This window comes from Engystomops pustulosus, chromosome 6, assembly GCF_040894005.1.
Source record: "Engystomops pustulosus chromosome 6, aEngPut4.maternal, whole genome shotgun sequence".
NCBI classification, from domain to species: domain Eukaryota; kingdom Metazoa; phylum Chordata; class Amphibia; order Anura; family Leptodactylidae; genus Engystomops; species Engystomops pustulosus.
In genome coordinates this window covers 25,110,368-25,130,444 of record NC_092416.1, presented here as the reverse complement: position 1 = coordinate 25,130,444, position 20,077 = coordinate 25,110,368, and the positions used below count along the sequence as shown (strand labels likewise).

The window sequence follows — 20,077 nt, the reverse complement described above, 5'->3', positions numbered from 1 at the left end:
ATTCCCTCTGGAAACTTCCTGCAAGCTTCTGTTGCCATCTTTTCTACAGTATTATACTTAACATATTTATTGAGATCAGATACACAATACATCACATGTATCCATTTTTATGTTGTTCTGCTTATTACCATATATACTCGAGTATAAGCCTAGTTTTTCAGCACAAAAAAATTTGCTGAAAACCCAAACTCGGCTTATACTCGAGTAAAAAATATATAGGTTTTACCAGGTAAAATTAGGGGCCTCGGCTTATACTTGGGTCGGCTTATACTCGAGTGTATATGGTATTTAGTTTTTACCCCATCAAAAGTAAGAAAGACCTCGTATTACTACATAGAAACCGTCAGTAAGTTGCTGCTGATGGATCTGAAAATCACATGGAACTCTAATACATAATTGCTATAATTGTTATATATTTTTGCAACATTCTAACTTATTTTAAGTTACTTTTTCACTCTATACAGTATATCTCCCTTGTCACTGTTGTCACATACTTTAGTCTCTGTTTATGGAGAACAGATTACTAATCCGTCATCTATGTTAAGTTTTGCCTTTTTAGTTTGTTCTTTCACTTTCTTGTGCAGTTTGTACATTACCGTAGCCCTTCTTCAGCTATTCAGAAACTGTCAGTAAGATGCTGTTCATGGACATAACAATGTCATCGTTTTGTCTTTGTTGTAACACATTTCCAGTGTTTTGTTGCTGTTTTCACTTATTTTAACCCCTTAGGCCCCTTCTCCACTGGCGTTTTTCACGCGCGAGTTCTGCGCGTGCATTTGACGCTCAGAACTCGCATTGCACTCTGTCCCATTGTATTCAATGGGTCTTTCTCCATTTGCGTGGTTTTCAACGCGCGTGCTTGCGTTCGTTTGCACGCGCGTCAAAATCGCAGCATGCTCTATTTTTGCGATTCACGCGCATTTTTCACGCCCCATTCAAGTCTATGGGGACGTATCAAAAACGCATTGCACTCGCAAACATTGCAAGTGCAATGCGAGTGCAATGCGTTTTAAACGTAAGGGTTGCTAGGTGACCAGTATAACAGTATTTCCCCTGCTCGCGAACGATCATTTAATTAAAAAAACACAATGAAGAACAGTGAAGAATAGAATAAAACCAGTGAACACAGTGAAAACAGTGAACACAGGATCATTTAAGTGAAAAACACAGTGCAGAACACAGTGCAGAATAGATTACAGATGTTCGGCACATCTGCTTACTTGTCGGGAGATACGCGCGGAGCGGTGCGAACAAAATAGCATGTGAAGAACAATATATATGTGTGAAGAAGACATTGCAGATGTATGGAAACATCTGCAATGTGTTCTTTACACACATATATATTGTTCTTCACATGCTATTTTGTTCGCACCGCTCCGCGCGTATCTCCCGACAAGTAAGCAGATGTGCCGAACATCTGTAATCTATTCTGCACTGTGTTCTGCACTGTGTTTTTATCTTAAATGATCCTGTGTTCACTGTGTTCACTGTTTTTATTCTATTCTTCACTGTTCTTCACATCTGCTAAATTGTCGGGAGATAATATACGCGCGCGGAACAGTGAAGAATAGATCGCAGATGTTTGCAACTTATCAGAAGACATTATTTTTCAATTAAATAAAACATTTTATTCCCGAACCTTGGTCCCTTTGAAAAAGTCCCATTGACTTAAAAAAACGCGCGTGAAAAACGCAACGAAAACGCAAAAAAACGCGAACAAAAATGCAACAAAAACGCAGCAAAAACGTCAGTTTTTCACGCATTGCACCCGCACGTGAAACGCAACGCTAGTGTGCAAGAGGCCTTAAGGACACAGCCTTTTTTTGCTAATTTTTCCAAAATCTATAACTTTTACATTTTTCTGTGCACAGAGCTGTGTAAGGGCTTATTATCTGCGTAACAAATTAACAAATTTTTACTTCTCAATTACGTTATTTATTATTCCGTGCCATGTACCGGGAAGCTGGAAAAAAATTCCAAATGTGGTGAAATTGGTGGAAAAAAGCATTTGTGTCACTTTCTTGAGGGCTCAGTTTTTACAACTTTCAATGTACGTTCCAAATGATGCGTCTACTTTAGTCTTTAGTTTGGTATGATCACAGTGATACCAAATTTATACAGGTTTTATTGTGTTGTAATACATTTTCACACATTAAAACAATGTGTACGGGGAAAAAAATACGGTATATACTTGAGTATAAGCCGACCCAAGTATAAGCCAAGGCCCCTAATTTTACCACAAAAACCTGGTAAAACCTATATTTTTTTTACTTGAGTATAAGCCGAGTTTGGGTTTTTCAGCACATTTTTTTGTGCTGAAAAACTAGGCTTATACTCGAGTATATATGGTAATTTTTTTTCCATCTTCTGACGCTAATAACTTTTTCATACCTTGCTTTACGGAGCTGTGTGAGGGTCATTTATTGCAAGATAAGCTGACATTTTCATTGCTACCATTTTACGGACTATGTGACCTTTTGACCACTTTTTATAAAATTATGTTTCAGATATTTGGGCGCTTTGAGGTTCACCGCCAGGAATAACTGTTTTTATATTTTGAAAGATAAATATCTGGTATGTTTGTGATTTTTACAGTTTATTTAGTTTTATATGAGTTCTAGGGAAAGGGGGGGGGTGATTTGAATTTTGAATTTTTTTTTTCAACTTTGTTTTTTGTTTTTTTTTTTACCATTATTTAGACCTTCTTTAACCCTAGATCAGTAATGACGAACCTTCTAGAGACTGAGTGCCCAAACTACAACAGAAATCCACTTATTTACCATTAACTGCCATAGGTTTGCCACCACTGCCCTAGATGGTCAGATTGTATCTACTGTATTGCAGTATATTTGGCGTTTTTACATAGGATTCATTACAGTGGGCCACTGGCTCATTGTAATGAATCTTCAGAAACCATACAGCCTCGGGTCTGATGAAGACCCAAGGCTATCGTGGCAACTGATCTGCGCTCTCCGATGACATCACAAGGAGTGGCGATCTCAACCAAGACGGCAGCAATCAAGGGGTTAAGACCGATCACGTGCGTCAGCGATGGGTGTTTGCTTCAATATGCAGCAAACCCCATATCTGTATGAAGAGGGCTCAGCCCGTGAGTACTCTTCATACATCCTTAATAGCTCATGACGGATATATCCGTCAGTGAGTGTTAAGGGGTGGAAATCTACCATGAAAATCCATCATGATAAACCAGGGACTTCTACTTTTAGATCCAGGTACTGTGACTGTGGTAATATTCTTATATTAGTCATCCATTGCCTCCCTCTTTCTATAACCAACTTTTAAAATCATGCTAATGAGCTGAGGAGCTCTGGGGGTGGTACCAGAGCCCCTCTTTGCAGGCTGTTACAATGTCTCAACCCCCACCACCTGCTCCCTTAGTACTTCCCACCTCCCTCTTCCTGTTATATTCTCATACAGTGGGAGGGGGGCAAGTACAAAGTGTGAGACATTGTAACAGCCTGTGAAGGTGCAGCACAGAGGAGCTCTGTTAACACCCCCCAGAACCCTTCTGGGTCATTACTATAATTTTAGAAGGAAGGAGGCCAGGGATAACAAATATAAGAAGATACCACAGTCCTGGTGCCTGGATCTATGAGTAATGAGCCCCTGGTTTATCAGGATGGATTTTCATGATTTCCTTTAATAGGTTTTTTTTTTTTTTTTTACTCATTATTCAGTATTTTCCTCCTGTGGAAACCACCAGAAAGCTGCTGTTATCACACCTACTATATTCATTTCTTCATTCTTAATACAGAGAATATTCACAACCCATCACCTGTATAGTGTCCTCATAGATTTTTATGTTGTTTTACTTTATTATTCAGGTTTTACATTGTCATAAAGTGGAAAGTCCTCCTGTTGCTACATGGAAACTATCAGTAAGATGCTGTTGACAGATCTTAAAAAATCAAACTTTAATCAAACTTTTAATTTATACTTTGAGGGAGCCAAAAGGCCTCCTTGACAAGTATTACATATAGGCACTGGTATTATAAATTGCGCATTAATGGCGGACGACCCTGTTCGAAATTTTGCACTTGGGGGGCACAGAACTCATGGTTAACCCTTTAAATATTATTTATAAGCCAGGAATCCATGGCCTAATCATTAGTTGCTATGAAAACAAACTTGAATTAAGATCTGTCAGCAGAAGTTATCCTGCTTGCTGACAGTTTCCACTTTCAAAAGGAGCCTCATCTAAGATGAAGTAGCCCTTTATGACGTCTTGTCATGTCGAAATCCACAGGTTCTTGATATGATAAATTTCAGATGCTACATCCGGGACACAATCACCTTGATATGACTCGGGGGCGCAGGTCTGGCAGGAGAGGAGCGCTTGTGGTTTCCTCGCTCTTCCTGTTTACCAGGGAACCTTCTATCTGTTCAGTAATCGTCAGTTTTTGCACATTTGGCTATTTTTGTCTGCGCTGCGATCCACAATGAGGGGAAGTGACGGTTTCTGTAAAGCGGCTCCTGTAACATGGGGCTGCAGAACTGTACAAGAACAAGATACGGATCTATGCGACACTCACAGCACAACAGAGGATTTCAGGAGAGGATGGTGCTGATGCTGTGACATCCTAATGGGTGTGCGTCCAGTTAGTGAGAGGTCACAGATCAAGACTAACGTATAGAGGGACCACTGCAGCACAGAGGATTTCAGGAGAGGATGGTGCTGATGCTGTGACATCCTAATGGATGTGCGTCCAGTTAGTGAGAGGTCACAGATCAAGAGGATAGAGGGACCACTGTAGCACAGAGTATTTCAGGAGAGGATGGTGCTGATGCTGTGACATCCTAATGGGTGTGCGTCCAGTTAGTGAGAGGTCACAGATCAAGACTAACATAGAGGAAAGAGGGACCACTGCAGCACAGAGTATTTCAGGAGAGGATGGTGCTGATGCTGTGACATCCTAATGGATGTGCGTCCAGTTAGTGAGAGGTCACAGATCAAGACTAACGTATAGAGGGACCACTGCAGCACAGAGTATTTCAGGAGAGGAGAGTGCTGATGCTGTGACATCCTAATGGATGTGCGTCCAGTTAGTGAGAGGTCACAGATCAAGACTAACGTATAGAGGGACCACTGCAGCACAGAGTATTTCAGGAGAGGAAAGTGCTCATCTTGAGGGATGTCACACATAGTTAAAGGAGTGGGTACATTTCGATGTAAATCCAGGGGGTGTCTCTATTATGTAAGAGGTCACAGATTGAATATTAGATAGAGAACCACTGCAGCACAGAGTATTTCAGGGGGAGCATATTGATCTTAAGGGAGGTCACACATACTTTAGTTAATGGAGTAGGACACCCCCCCCCCCCTATCATGTAAATCCAAAGCCTTAGTAGTAGGAAGGATAAGGGACCGCTGCAGCACAGAGTATTTCAGGAGAGGAGAGTGCTCATCTTGAGGGATGTCACACATAGTTAAAGGAGTGGGTACATCTCAATGTAAGTCCAGAGACTGCCTTTATTATGTGAGAGGTCACTGATTGAGTATCACATAGAGAAAGGATAAGGGACCACTGCAGCACCGAGTATTTCAGGAGAGGGGTGTGCTTATTTTGAGGGATGGTACACATTGTTAAAGGCATTGGGACATCTCAATGTAAATCCAGGGACTGTCTATATTATGTGAGAGGTCACAGATAGCGGAAAAACATAAGGAACCACTGCAGCACAGAGTATTTCAGGAGAAACGTGTGCCGATCTTAAGGAGGGCTTCTCATATTAAAAGAAGATGGGAGGTCCTGATCTCCATCCAGAGGATTGTGTTCTTTTTGTGAGAGGTCACAGATTGAAATTTACATAGAGGAAAAATAAGGGATGGCTGCAGCACAGAGTATTTCAGGAGTGTGCTAATCTTGTAGTCCATGATAAAGGAAGCAGGAACCTCCTGATATAGATGGAGAGGTGTGTGTGTCCTTTGTGTGACATCACTAATTGAGACTTACTTGGAGGAAATGGTCCCAGCAGCACAAAGGATGTCAGGAGAGGATTGTGTTGATCTTATGGGGAGGTCGCTATTTGAGGGTTATATTTTGACCCCAAGCAGCAGAGATTAATTCAGGAGAGGGATATGCAGATTTCTTATGAGGTCCTATCTGTAGGAGCAGGAGCCACAGCAGCACAGAGTATTTCAGGAGAGGATGGTGCTGATGCTGTGACATCCTAATGGATGTGCGTCCAGTTAGTGAGAGGTCACAGATCAAGACTAACGTATAGAGGGACCACTGCAGCACAGAGTATTTCAGGAGAGGAGAGTGCTGATGCTGTGACATCCTAATGGATGTGCGTCCAGTTAGTGAGAGGTCACAGATCAAGACTAACGTATAGAGGGACCACTGCAGCACAGAGTATTTCAGGAGAGGAAAGTGCTCATCTTGAGGGATGTCACACATAGTTAAAGGAGTGGGTACATTTCGATGTAAATCCAGGGGGTGTCTCTATTATGTAAGAGGTCACAGATTGAATATTAGATAGAGAACCACTGCAGCACAGAGTATTTCAGGGGGAGCATATTGATCTTAAGGGAGGTCACACATACTTTAGTTAATGGAGTAGGACACCCCCCCCCCCCTATCATGTAAATCCAAAGCCTTAGTAGTAGGAAGGATAAGGGACCGCTGCAGCACAGAGTATTTCAGGAGAGGAGAGTGCTCATCTTGAGGGATGTCACACATAGTTAAAGGAGTGGGTACATCTCAATGTAAGTCCAGAGACTGCCTTTATTATGTGAGAGGTCACTGATTGAGTATCACATAGAGAAAGGATAAGGGACCACTGCAGCACCGAGTATTTCAGGAGAGGGGTGTGCTTATTTTGAGGGATGGTACACATTGTTAAAGGCATTGGGACATCTCAATGTAAATCCAGGGACTGTCTATATTATGTGAGAGGTCACAGATAGCGGAAAAACATAAGGAACCACTGCAGCACAGAGTATTTCAGGAGAAACGTGTGCCGATCTTAAGGAGGGCTTCTCATATTAAAAGAAGATGGGAGGTCCTGATCTCCATCCAGAGGATTGTGTTCTTTTTGTGAGAGGTCACAGATTGAAATTTACATAGAGGAAAAATAAGGGATGGCTGCAGCACAGAGTATTTCAGGAGTGTGCTAATCTTGTAGTCCATGATAAAGGAAGCAGGAACCTCCTGATATAGATGGAGAGGTGTGTGTGTCCTTTGTGTGACATCACTAATTGAGACTTACTTGGAGGAAATGGTCCCAGCAGCACAGAGGATGTCAGGAGAGGATTGTGTTGATCTTATGGGGAGGTCGCTATTTGAGGGTTATATTTTGACCCCAAGCAGCAGAGATTAATTCAGGAGAGGGATATGCAGATTTCTTATGAGGTCCTATCTGTAGGAGCAGGAGCCACAGCAGCACAGAGTATTTCAGGGAAAAGCTCTTGTAGAGAGCAATAACCTGACAGTAAGACACAATAAAAAAGGAAGGGGGCGCCAGCAGCACAGAGGATTTCAGGGTTAGGGTAGGGAAGAACACATCACTAGCAGCACAGAGGATTTCAGGGTTAGGGTAGGGTAGAACATATCACTAGCAGCACAGAGGATTTCAGACCCTTGCTAGCCCATTGTTTTACTGGAAACCCCCAAAAATGTGCAGTGTTGTAAGTGTAAGTTCACACATCATCGCACAATGTACAGGATGATCTATATATACAGAGTCCCAGTCATTGTGAAACTGCAATATGAGACCGAAGCTTCTGCTTCACAAACCTGAGGATACAAGGCGATAAATGCTTTATATTCCAGGATTGTAGCTCCTCTAAGTGCATAGGAGGTGTGTCCTCACACTGCTGTGTTCTTAGCTCTCTGCAGTATGCTGCCCCACAATCACTCCCTTCTATTCTGAGTAAAAGGTGCCGAAGTCTTCAGGTTGGATACCACAGCAGTCACTCAGAGCAAAGAAAAAGGAGCTGCACAATGCAGAGCACTAAGAGAACAGCCCCCAGTGCACTCCGAGAAGCTACAATCCTGGAATATAAATCCATTTTTCACAGCCCTGCTGCTGCTACTAACAACACACAGAGATTAAAGCACATTGCCATACATAGTATTGTGGTTGTGCTTGGTATTGCAGTTGCGCACCATTTACCTGAATGGGAGTGAGCAGGTCATGTGACAAGTATATGTGTAGTCAATGGCACTGACAGAAGCGCTACAACCACAGCAGCAGGGCGCAGGGTGTCAGACCCCTGCTGATCCCAAATTGATCACCTGTCCTAAGGATAAGTGATCAGTTTTAAAGACCCAGACTATCCCTTTAAACTAACACCACCTGCACGTCTCAATGGAAAAAAAACTCCTGACTGATCCCCTTTAGGATTAGGGTCACCGCCTGCATCCATCAAAATTCATAGGGAAACTATTGTTTCCAAACACAACCAGCAGAATTGTGAATGCAGCTCTGGGGTACAATATAATATATTGCATATACCCAGTGACTGCGCCAATTGCAAAGATGATATTGGAACAGAAGTATAGAATCTAAGGATAGTCAAAGTACTGTATATATACTGTCAGACATACAGGCAGTCACCCAGCTTTCCCAGGAGCTGATACTCTATTCAGTCCTTGTTTCATGTGTATCTAAGCCTGCGAGCTGCAATACTGTGTAGCTGAGCTGTGTATCTAAACTCACCCTGCGCATCTTAGCCTTGTAACTAAGCATATCATGTGCGATACAGTGTGTATCTAAGTTTATCCGTAATACATTAAGGCCCCGTGCCACAATATAACATCTCAGTGCGAATCACCGCTACAATTGGGCGCCAAAAACAAATAATAATATAAGACCTAGAACCAAAAATAATAAATGCCCCCCTATGTATCTAAGCCTATAATGTGTTATACAGTGCTGCAGAGCTGGTTATCTGCGTGGTACCGTGCAGGTGACCTGGGTATCCAAACCTATAAATGTGTGATACGGGGCTGCATAGCAGTGTATCTAGGTTGATTGTGTAACACAGTGTATCTAAGCCCATCATTTGTGATACAGCGATGCAGAGTTGGGTATCAGTAACTGTGTGAAACTGTCCTGCTGACCTGTGTATCTAAGCTTATAATGTGTGATACAGTAATGCAGAGCTGGGTATCAGTAATTGTTTGATACTGTCTTGCTGATCTGTGTATCTAAGTTTATAATGTGTGATACAGTGAGGCAAAGCTAGGTGTGATGATATTTATGACTTTCCTGTGTGATACGGCGCAGCTTTAATCTTATCATGTGTGATACAGTGTGTCTGAGCTGAACCTAAAATGTGTGATACAGTGCAGACAGAACTAGGTATCGGCATGATAATGAGCAGTGTATCTGTGTATCTAAGCTTATAAATGTATCTCAGTTTACCATATAAAAATGTATCTAAACCTAAAATATGTGGTACACTACTTAGCATTACTGTATCTATGCTATGATGTGCAGATAAGCTCTATAGATTTATGACTTCTGTGATACAATGCATCTGAGCTGTGTATCTAAGCCTGGAATGTGTGATACAGTGCATCTGAGCTGTGTATCTAAGCCTAAAATGTGTGATACAGTGCTTAGCATTACTGTATCTATGCTATGATGTGCAGCTAAGCTCTATAGATTTATGACTTTCCTGTGTGATACCGTGCGTCTGAGCTGTGTATCTAACCCTAGAATGTGTGATACAGTGCATCTGAGCTGTGTATCTAAGCCTAAAATGTGTGATACAGTGCTTAGCATTACTGTATCTATGCTATGATGTGCAGCTAAGCTCTATAGATTTATGACTTTCCTGTGTGATACCGTGCGTCTGAGCTGTGTATCTAACCCTAGAATGTGTGATACAGTGCATCTGAGCTGTGTATCTAAGCCTAGAATGTGTGATACAGTGCTTAGCATTACTGTATCTATGCTATGATGTGCAGCTAAGCTCTATAGATTTATGACTTTCCTGTGTGATACCGTGCGTCTGAGCTGTGTATCTAACCCTAGAATGTGTGATACAGTGCATCTGAGCTGTGTATCTAAGCCTAGAATGTGTGATACAGTGCTTAGCATTACTGTATCTATGCTATGATGTGCAGCTAAGCTCTATAGATTTATGACTTTCCTGTGTGATACCGTGCGTCTGAGCTGTGTATCTAACCCTAGAATGTGTGATACAGTGCATCTGAGCTGTGTATCTAAGCCTAGAATGTGTGATACAGTGCTTAACATTACTGTATCTAGGCTATGATGTGCAGCTAAGCTCTATAGATTTATGACTTTCCTGTGTGATACCGTGCGTCTGAGCTGTGTATCTAACCCTAGAATGTGTGATACAGTGCATCTGAGCTGTGTATCTAAGCCTAGAATGTGTGATACAGTGCTTAGCATTACTGTATCTATGCTATGATGTGCAGCTAAGCTCTATAGATTTATGACTTTCCTGTGTGATACCGTGCGTCTGAGCTGTGTATCTAACCCTAGAATGTGTGATACACTGCTTAGCATCACTGTATCTATGCTATGATGTGCAGCTAAACTCTATGTATTTATGACTCGTGTGATACAGTGCATCTGAGATGTGTATCTAAGCCTAGAAGGTGTGATACATTGCTGCAGAGCTAGTTATCTGCATGATCATCTGCAATGGATCTATGTATCTAAATTTATGAAGGTGTGATACGGTGCCTTTGAGCTTTGTATCTCAGTTTACCATATAACACTGTGTATCTAAGCTCATAATGTGTGATACAATTCTGCGGAGCTGGGATTCTGCGTGATAATGTGCAGATGATAATTATAAGATACAATCTATGCAGATTCCTTAAATGCACGGATGCACCATGGCCAATAGTGTGGTCCCGGATCTACCCTCTCTGGTGATGAGAGTTATGGGGTAACATCGGCTTGTGTAACCTGAGGTCAGTGGGGTAACATCCTCTGCTGGCACAATGTACCAAACACACAGAAGCGATACAGCCAAGAAGAGGCTATTATGTGTTCAGGACAAGGTATAAAATCTACATAGGATGACATGAGGATGTCATGTGACCACATAGATATGATGTCATTTATAATAAAAATTCACCTTTAAGTGGACAATCCCTTTAAGGAGTCCAGGGTTTGCTAGTTAAGGATCTGCTGACTTTTTTGGAATTTCCGGAGATATAAAGAATCAAGGCTCCGATAAAATATATTTATATTTGGATAATAAGATCTCGAACTTTCTTGGCCGCCGGAGCTTCCATTGTTGCCGCTTCCCCCTGGGAAAACTTCATTGTTCAACCGCTTTTAGGACTATTTACTGATTTACAGTAATAAAAGGCTTAAGGTGGGAGGGGCGGCAGATATAAGGAGAGCGGATGGGGGGGGCAAATACTTCAGAAGGTTAAAATAGAGCTCCATTGTGAGACCTCTCAGGCATTCGTCATGTGAGGAGTCAGGGGGGTGGGGCTTAATCCATTTGACCTCCTTAGATTGAAAGGTTTGGTGACTGTAGACGAATTCCCTTAAAGGAATCACAAAAAATCAGTGTTAGGACTGTAAAAAAAATTGGCTGTAGTTTCTTCAAATGCACTGGGCAGTGGGGTCCTCACACTGCTGTGCTCTTCACTCTCAGAATAAAACACCTTTACATCCCCAGTGAGAACTACTTGTACTATGGATTAGCAGAGAGTACAGCTGTGTGAGGACATGTCATTTCATTTTCACATGGTCGAAACTCCTCTGATATTATTTTTATGCTTCACATGTCCTCTTTAAATTAAAATTTCTAATAGGCTTCTGGTTAAATACTACAGAAAAGAGGGGAGGGATTAGCCCAGAGTACAGCACTGTGAGGACATGCCATTCCAGTGTACAATTCCTTAAAGTAATTTTACCATGGTCGAAACTCCTCTGATATTTTTTAAAGGCTGGGATTCTTCACATTCCCTTCTTCTCTGAGTAAAAGTTACAGCAGGCTTCTGGTTAAATACTACAGCAGCCCCCTTTCCAGAATTGGGGAGGTACTGTAGATTAGCACAGAGTACAGCTGTGTTAGGACACAACCCCAGTGAACAGTTCTGCAATTTAAAGTCATTTTTATATGGTCAAGACTCCTATGGATTAAAACCCACAGGGCTTCACTCCCCTTCTTGAGTATAACGTTTAGCAGGCTTCTGGTTAAATATTACAGCAGCCCCTTTACAGCATTGGGGAGGTACTGTAGATTAGCACAGAGTACAGCAGTGTTAGGACACAACCCCAATGAACATTTCTGCAATTTAAAGTCATTTTCATTTGGTCAAGACTCCGATGGAATAAAACCCACGAGGCTTCACACCCCTTCTTGGAGTATAACGGGTAGCAGGCTTCTGGTTGAACACTACAGCAGCCACAGAAGAGGGAAGGTACTATGGATTAGCGCAGATTACAGCAGTGTGAGGACACACCCAATTCTTTAGTGTACATTTCCATGGGGATTATATTTTTAAAGTCTTAGAGATTAGTCTTGAGGTTGTTTCCTAAACTGGACAAGCCCTTTAAGCCCTACATTATTATATGGTGTATAAGTAAATCTTGTCCATCTTGGTCTATATGGAGAGAAGATTTGGATGGATGTCTCATCATTTTGTTTGTCTTCTCTAGGAGGCCCTTGCGGTGGTCAGTGAGGACCACACTCTCTTCTCTCCTCTTCTCATGAAGACAGAGATGCCCGATGAATATTCACCCAGCATTAAAGAACGGGCGAGCCTTCCGGAGGCTACGTGGGTGTCCAGCGGGGACCGCCTGCAAAATATTAAGCAGGAGACTGAGGAACATTCCAGGAACCGGTGAGGGGTCATCAATAAATACATGGATAGTTCTAGAAGTTTTGGTTATTTCATAGATTAGACTGAATACACCACTGAAGGTGATGGGCTGAAAGAATACAAGCTGCAATGCCTGACACAACCCATAGACAAGAGTGGCGCTATTTCAGAAAGAAAGCAGCCATGTTTGTATTCTCTCACACATCCCCTTTAATGTAACAATGCTTTTCTCTTGTTCTCTCATGTAGACTACCCCCGGTTGGGGTATTACATGGGAATAAAACAGAAGAAGACGATGACCCCCCACACACCCACTACCAGACCACCTACCCGGATACCACGAGTAACGGGACTGAGTCACCCACTCACATCAATGGCAATGAGGAAAAGAGGGTGATCGTACCTGCAGGTAAGAAACTAAGTATTATACCATGGTATAGCAGTATTATAGACATATAACATAGGAGCAGTATTATAGTAGTTATATTCTTGTACATAGGGGGCAGTATTATAGTAGTTATATTCCTGTACATAGGGAGCAGTATTATAGTAGTTATATTCCTGTACATAGGGGGCAGTATTATAGTAGTTATATTCCTGTACATAGGGGCAGTATTATAGTAGTTATATTCTTGTACATAGGGGGCAGTATTATAGTAGTTATATTCTTGTACATAGGGGGCAGTATTATAGTAGTTATATTCTTGTACATAGGGGGCAGTATTATAGTAGTTATATTCTTGTACATAGGGACAGTATTATAGTAGTTATATTCTTGTACATAGGGACAGTATTATAGTAGTTATATTCTTGTACATAGGGGGCAGTATTATAGTAGTTATATTCTTGTACATAGGGGGCAGTGTTATAGTAGTTATATTCCTGTACATAGGGAGCAGTATTATAGTAGTTATATTCCTGTACATAGGGGGCAGTATTATAGTAGTTATATTCCTGTACATAGGGTGCAGTATTATAGTAGTTATATTCCTGTACATAGGGGGCAGTATTATAGTAGTTATATTCTTGTACATAGGGGACAGTATTATAGTAGTTATATTCTTGTACATAGGGAGCAGTATTATAGTAGTTATATTCCTGTACATAGGGGGCAGTATTATAGTAGTTATATTCTTGTACATAGGGGGCAGTGTTATAGTAGTTATATTCTTGTACATAGGGGACAGTATTATAGTAGTTATATTCTTGTACATAGGGAGCAGTATTATAGTAGTTATATTCTTGTACATAGGAGGCAGTATTATAGTAGTTATATTCTTGTACATAGGGGGCAGTGTTATAGTAGTTATATTCCTGTACATAGAGGGCAGCATTATAGTAGTTATATTCTTGTACATAGGGGACAGTGTTATAGTAGTTATATTCTTGTACATAGGGGACAGTATTATAGTAGTTATATTCTTGTACATAGGGGGCAGTATTATAGTAGTTATATTCTTGTACATAGGGGACAGTATTATAGTAGTTATATACTTGTACATAGGGGGCAGTATTATAGTAGTTATATTCTTGTACATAGGGGGCAGTATTATAGTAGTTATATTCCTGTACATAGGGGGCAGTATTATAGTAGTTATATTCTTGTACATAGTGGGCAGTATTATAGTAGTTATATTCTTGTACATAGGGGCAGTATTATAGTAGTTATATTCTTGTACATAGGGGGCAGTATTATAGTAGTTATATTCTTGTACATAGGGGGCAGTATTATAGTAGTTATATTCTTGTACATAGGGGGCAGTATTATAGTAGTTATATTCCTGTACATAGGGGGCAGTATTATAGTAGTTATATTCTTGTACATAGGGGGCAGTATTATAGTAGTTATATTCTTGTACATAGGAGGCAGTATTATAGTAGTTATATTCTTGTACATAGGGGGCAGTATTATAGTAGTTATATTCTTGTACATAGGGGGCAGTATTATAGTAGTTATATTCTTGTACATAGGGGGCAGTATTATAGTAGTTATATTCTTGTACATAGGGGGCAGTATTATTGAAGTTATATTCTTGTACATAGGGGGCAGTATTATTGAAGTTATATTCTTGTACATAGGGGGCAGTATTATAGTAGTTATATTCTTGTACATAGGAGGCAGTATTATAGTAGTTTTATTCTTGTACATAGGGGCAGTATTATAGTAGTTATATTCTTGTACATAGGGGGCAGTATTATAGTAGTTATATTCCTGTACATAGGGGGCAGTATTATAGTAGTTATAGTCTTGTACATAGAGGGCAGTATTATAGTAGTTATATTCTTGTACATAGGGGGCAGTATTATAGTAATTATATTCTTGTACATAGGGGGCAGTAATATAGTAGTTATATTCTTGTACATAGCGGGCAGTATTATAGTATTTATATTCTTGTACATAGGGGGCAGTATTATAGTAGTTATATTCTTGTACATAGGGGGCAGTATTATAGTAGTTATATTCCTGTACATAGGGGGCAGTATTATAGTAGTTATATTCTTGTACATAGGGAGCAGTATTATAGTAGTTATATTCTTGTACATAGGGGGCAGTATTATAGTAGTTATATTCCTGTACATAGGGGGCAGTATTATAGTAGTTATATTCTTGTACATAGGGGGCAGTATTATAGTAGTTATATTCTTGTACATAGGGGGCAGTATTATAGTAGTTATATTCTTGTACATAGGGGGCAGTATTATAGTAGTTATATTCTTGTACATAGGGGGCAGTATTATAGTAGTTATATTCTTGTACATAGGGGGCAGTATTATAGTAGTTATATTCTTGTACATAGGGGGCAGTATTATAGTAGTTATATTCTTGTACATAGGGGGCAGTATTATAGTAGTTATATTCTTGTACATAGGGGGCAGTATTATAGTAGTTGCATTCTATGGTTTAGAGTAATAAGATTATCTTTCTGACTACAGACCCATTGGCTTGGACGCAGGAGCACGTGGCTCAGTGGTTGGACTGGGCGGTGAAGGAGTACGGTCTCTGTGATGTGAACACCTCATTGATGCATGGAGTAGATGGGAAAGAGCTGGGCAGGATGACCCGGGAGGACTTTCTACGGATGGCATCCGCTTACAGTACTGAAATGCTTATGTCACACCTAACATTTCTCCGCCAAAGTATGTACCCCCAAATGTCAGCATATTTTTAGTGTGAAAAGCAATTCCATCTCCTTCCTGTCATGTATTACCCCATATTATCTGATAATTCTCACAGGCATTCCAGCCTTCACATATTCTGCGCCCCCTGCTGCTCCGGCTCATCCAGTGACCCCGAGGAACCCAGTCAAGTCTGGTAAGTGATGCCGCCATATGCCATGCCATTGATTCACACGCTCTGCCTCTATGATATCTGACCATGACTCTTATACTATATCTGCAGAGCCAACGTATGACGATGTGCGCAGGTCCAGCTGGAATTCCATTAACAATACAATCCACAGAGGTAAAAAATGGCTACTTCCCATGACTATGCACAGAAGGTAGTCACAGCCCCGCCCCCTTTTTAAAGCATCGCTGTAAATTCTTGAGCGGTAACAGTATATTTATAGTTTCATAAAACAGAATCCAACTATAGGGGAACAGCTCAGTAAAATGTATCGCCAGCACCTTAAAGGGGTGATTCAATTTTATTTTTAAAGTGAAATGACTCCATAAAAGTTTTTTGTATTTTACTCCAGGCTCCCCATCACCCACTCCGGCAATCAGCATACGCAGCACCCCAGGTGAGCGGGGACTTGTATGTTATTAAAAGTTTGGCTACTTTACCTTTAACCTTTGTGAAAAGGCAGATTCCTATTTTACTCTGAAGGTCGGAAACCTGTACAAGTCTAATACTTCTCACAGCTGCAGTTTTGCTGCAACTGTCCCATCCAGGCTAGACAATCTGGACTACAAGTATGTGTTTAGGTCCAGGATGGATGCAATTGTAACAAACCCTCTGCTGATTGAACGCTACTATAACATAATGAATAAATGTGAATCATATTTACCTCTATTCCTTGACAGGTAGCAGAGATCTTTTAATGAAATTATACAATGAAGTTATTTCATAGGCTGAAATGTTTTTCTTGCAGATCCATATCAGGTGCTGGGGCCGACAAGTAGTCGTCTATCTAATCCAGGTGAGAGATCCCACACACATATTGAATATTTGCCTACATTTTACAAAAATCTAATTAAAAATATAGTTTTCCAAAGTGAGAATCCATTCAAATCCTGGGATGAGAATGGCCCAAGGAAATGTTACTTAAAGGGCAACTCCGGACACAGATAATATTTACAGTGCCTATACATAACATGTCCATGAGTCATGTAGCAAAGTCAAAACATAGATAAATTTAGCAAAATACCTTTAATTCTGTTCAGGAATTCACTCTCATCATACCTGTGGGTGGAGCATAGATACCTGGTCTCTTCATGCTGGGAGGAGCTTATTCTGATGCTCTTTGCTGCCCCCTGCTGAGTGATGCACAACATAGCAGTAGTCAATAAAGCTGGATGGGTCTCAAAATAAAGTTCTTGATTTGTAATCTTGACAATAACGTTGATGTTTTACTCCACCCAAAGATCTATGATAAGGTTCTTTTAAAGGGGTTGTCTGGAGGTTAAAAAACATGGCTGCTTCCAAAAACAGCGCCACACCTGACCATGGTTTATGCCGGTATTGCAACTCGGCTCCATTCATCTCTATGCAGTTGCAATTCCAGCACAAACCATGGTCATGTTTTGCTGTTTTTGGAGGAGAGAAGCCATGTTTTTAAACCTCCGAACAACCCCTTTAATAAAGAAGGAAAGCAATTGAATGTGTAGACCCCAAGGATTAGCCGGATGGAAGTACGGCATGGTGGCTGAGTGGATAGCACTTCTGCCTTGCAGCGCTGGGGTCCTGGGTTCTAATCCCACACAGGTCAACAAAGAGTTTGTATGTTCTCTCTGTGTTTGCGTGGGTTTCCTCTGGGTCCTCCAGTTTCCTCCCACATTTCAAAAAACATACTGTTAGATTGGGGACCAATTTGTCATGCTTTGTGCAGCGCTGCGTAATCTGTAAGCGCTATATAAATAAAGAATTATTATTATTATAAGGGTGATGGCACACCCTTGGGCGTGGCGTTTTTGGCCCGTTTTTAAGCAGTCCATCAAAAAACCGCATGGATAAAAAACGCATGCATTTTTGAAAAACGTATGCGTTTTTAACAGATTTGCCCAATTATCTTGATTGAAACTAGTCAAAACGCACAATTTTTTTGACGGACTACTCAAAAGGGGGCCAAAAACGTGTTCAAAACGCCACGTGTGCCATCACCCTAATCCATTTTTATGGATTTGAAGACATGGACTGTTGAACCCAGCAATCAGGAGAAGTGAGGACCAAGAGTCGTAATAAAGTATATAACATCTTTTGGTCCCTGATTCCACCAATTGGTTGGGGTGCAAGCGATCAGACAGTCATCAGACATCAGTGATGTGCATTTTGTGGTACCACCCCTTTAAGTATTTAGGTACAAGTAATACATTAATTAAGAATCCGCGGGGGGTCTTGTGCAGATAACACAACCTCTGTAAGCCGGGGGTAAAGCTGTGAGGATTTAGTAATACCTCACAAGCGGCTCTGTTGACTCAATATTGTGTAAGTAAACACGGCCATGTTGTAACGCTCATTAAGGACCGACATCTCTCCTTAACCTGATGACTGCTGATGGTTTCCTAACGTCTCTGGTTTCGTCACCCCCCCTATACCCTTCCTCCACCATTGATCACTTGTACCCGCTCAGCTGGCAGCCACTTGTCAGATGTGAGTATGCGGAAAGCAGATTACGGCACTCCGCATGACGTCTGGCCCTTTAATTAGTTAGAGCCCCAGGTACAAATGTGTCAGTGTTGTTATTAGGCCTCCCCTAATAATCCGGCTCGTAAGTCATTAGCTGGAATCACCTGATAATGACTAGAAAGCTGGGCTACAATTCAGCCATTTTGGCCAACATCAAAATTAGGGGGAAAGGCTGAATCTGTCTTGTCTAATACAAAAATAAATCCTGTTGCCCAAAGCAACCAATCACAGTGCAGCTTTCTTTTTATTTTCTGTCAGTGAAATATATAAGCTGCGTTATGATTGGTTGTTATGGGCGATAAATGGCTCTGACACATATCAAATGGCCAAATTTGTCCCAAATTAATTAGTCATATTAATTCATCAACTACAACTCAACTCAGAATGTCCAACCAGTTTAGCTGAGCTGTAGTCATATACACAAAGCAAGTTTACCAGCTAATGTTAACCCACACTGAAAAGGATGAGGCCATTTTCAATTTCCTTCTATTGTGATCATCCATAGACTTGTCAGCTCATAGTGCTCCCAATACACATAACTGATCTGATATATGAATAGTCATGTGCCATTTTACATTTTATGTCACCGTATATACATTTCATACCACAAAGTCACATCCTATCTGTGGTCCCAAAAGGACTGTCACTCAGCTTTCCCATGTTCCTGACTAATAGCGACACATTCCAAGTTATCTAAAATATGACTTGATATTCGGGAGCATTAGAAAGTCACTCACAGCTTTCCAAGAAGCTCCTATAGGGTGGGGGTCACACGTTGTGCTTTGGTTGCGTTTTCATTGCGTTTTGAAACGCAATACAAAGGCTGAGAAGAGGAGATTTGCTGTTAACATTTGCGTTTACCGTTTACAAACTGTAATGTAAATGCGATGTAAATGCATATGTAAACGTTATGTTAACGTAAGTGTACAGTGTAAACGTGATGTTAACACTTGTGTTAACATCATGTTTGCATTGTATTTTGTAAAGTAAAATGTTAACAGTAACGCAAATCACCTCTCCTCAGCGGTTGTAATGTATGTTCAAAACACAATGACAATGCAACCAAAATGTAACGTGTGACCTCAACTTCATTTCATTTGAAATTCACTCCCATCATGCCAAGAGTGGAGCATATTTCAAAGGGAACCCATCTGCAAGTGTGACTGTATAGACTTCAGGAGGTGTTAGTATCGTCCCTGGAGAGATGTGTAATCATTCCTTTGTGTATGATGTTAGTAGCAGCAGGACTGTGAAATATGCATTTATATCCTGCTGTCACAGTTCACGTTATGTCCTCACACTCCTGTGCACTTAGCGCTAAGCATTGAACTGTAAGTAAAAGATGCTGCAGGTAAACACCACAGGAGTCATTAGGCAGGGAGAATGGCTGTGGAGCAGTTTACTGCAGAGAGCTCAGAGCACAGCAGTGTTTGGA

General features: G+C 41.0%; 1 protein-coding gene and 1 long non-coding RNA gene across 3 annotated transcripts in view; one reads left to right on the top strand and one right to left on the bottom strand.

Annotated features, from left to right (window-relative positions):
* Positions 1-20,077, top strand: part of LOC140134674 (Friend leukemia integration 1 transcription factor-like) — a 33,202-nt gene that overhangs the window by 12,073 nt on the left and 1,052 nt on the right. Inside the window, exons 2-8 of the mRNA XM_072155159.1 lie at positions 12,631-12,815; positions 13,043-13,203; positions 15,729-15,932; positions 16,030-16,107; positions 16,195-16,257; positions 16,493-16,537; positions 16,889-16,936. Coding sequence (XP_072011260.1) covers positions 12,631-12,815; positions 13,043-13,203; positions 15,729-15,932; positions 16,030-16,107; positions 16,195-16,257; positions 16,493-16,537; positions 16,889-16,936 — 784 coding nt within the window. The remainder of the gene's footprint in view (positions 1-12,630; positions 12,816-13,042; positions 13,204-15,728; positions 15,933-16,029; positions 16,108-16,194; positions 16,258-16,492; positions 16,538-16,888; positions 16,937-20,077) is intronic.
* LOC140134675 (uncharacterized) lies at positions 12,685-18,844 on the bottom strand. Of its 2 annotated transcripts, XR_011856370.1 has the most exons (4): positions 18,747-18,844; positions 17,200-17,273; positions 16,805-16,969; positions 12,696-12,771 (listed from the first exon to the last, which is right to left on the bottom strand). It is a non-coding gene; the product is annotated as an uncharacterized lncRNA (long non-coding RNA). The 2 variants fall into 2 exon arrangements; XR_011856371.1 differs by lacking the exon at positions 16,805-16,969 and having other exon boundaries at positions 12,685-12,771.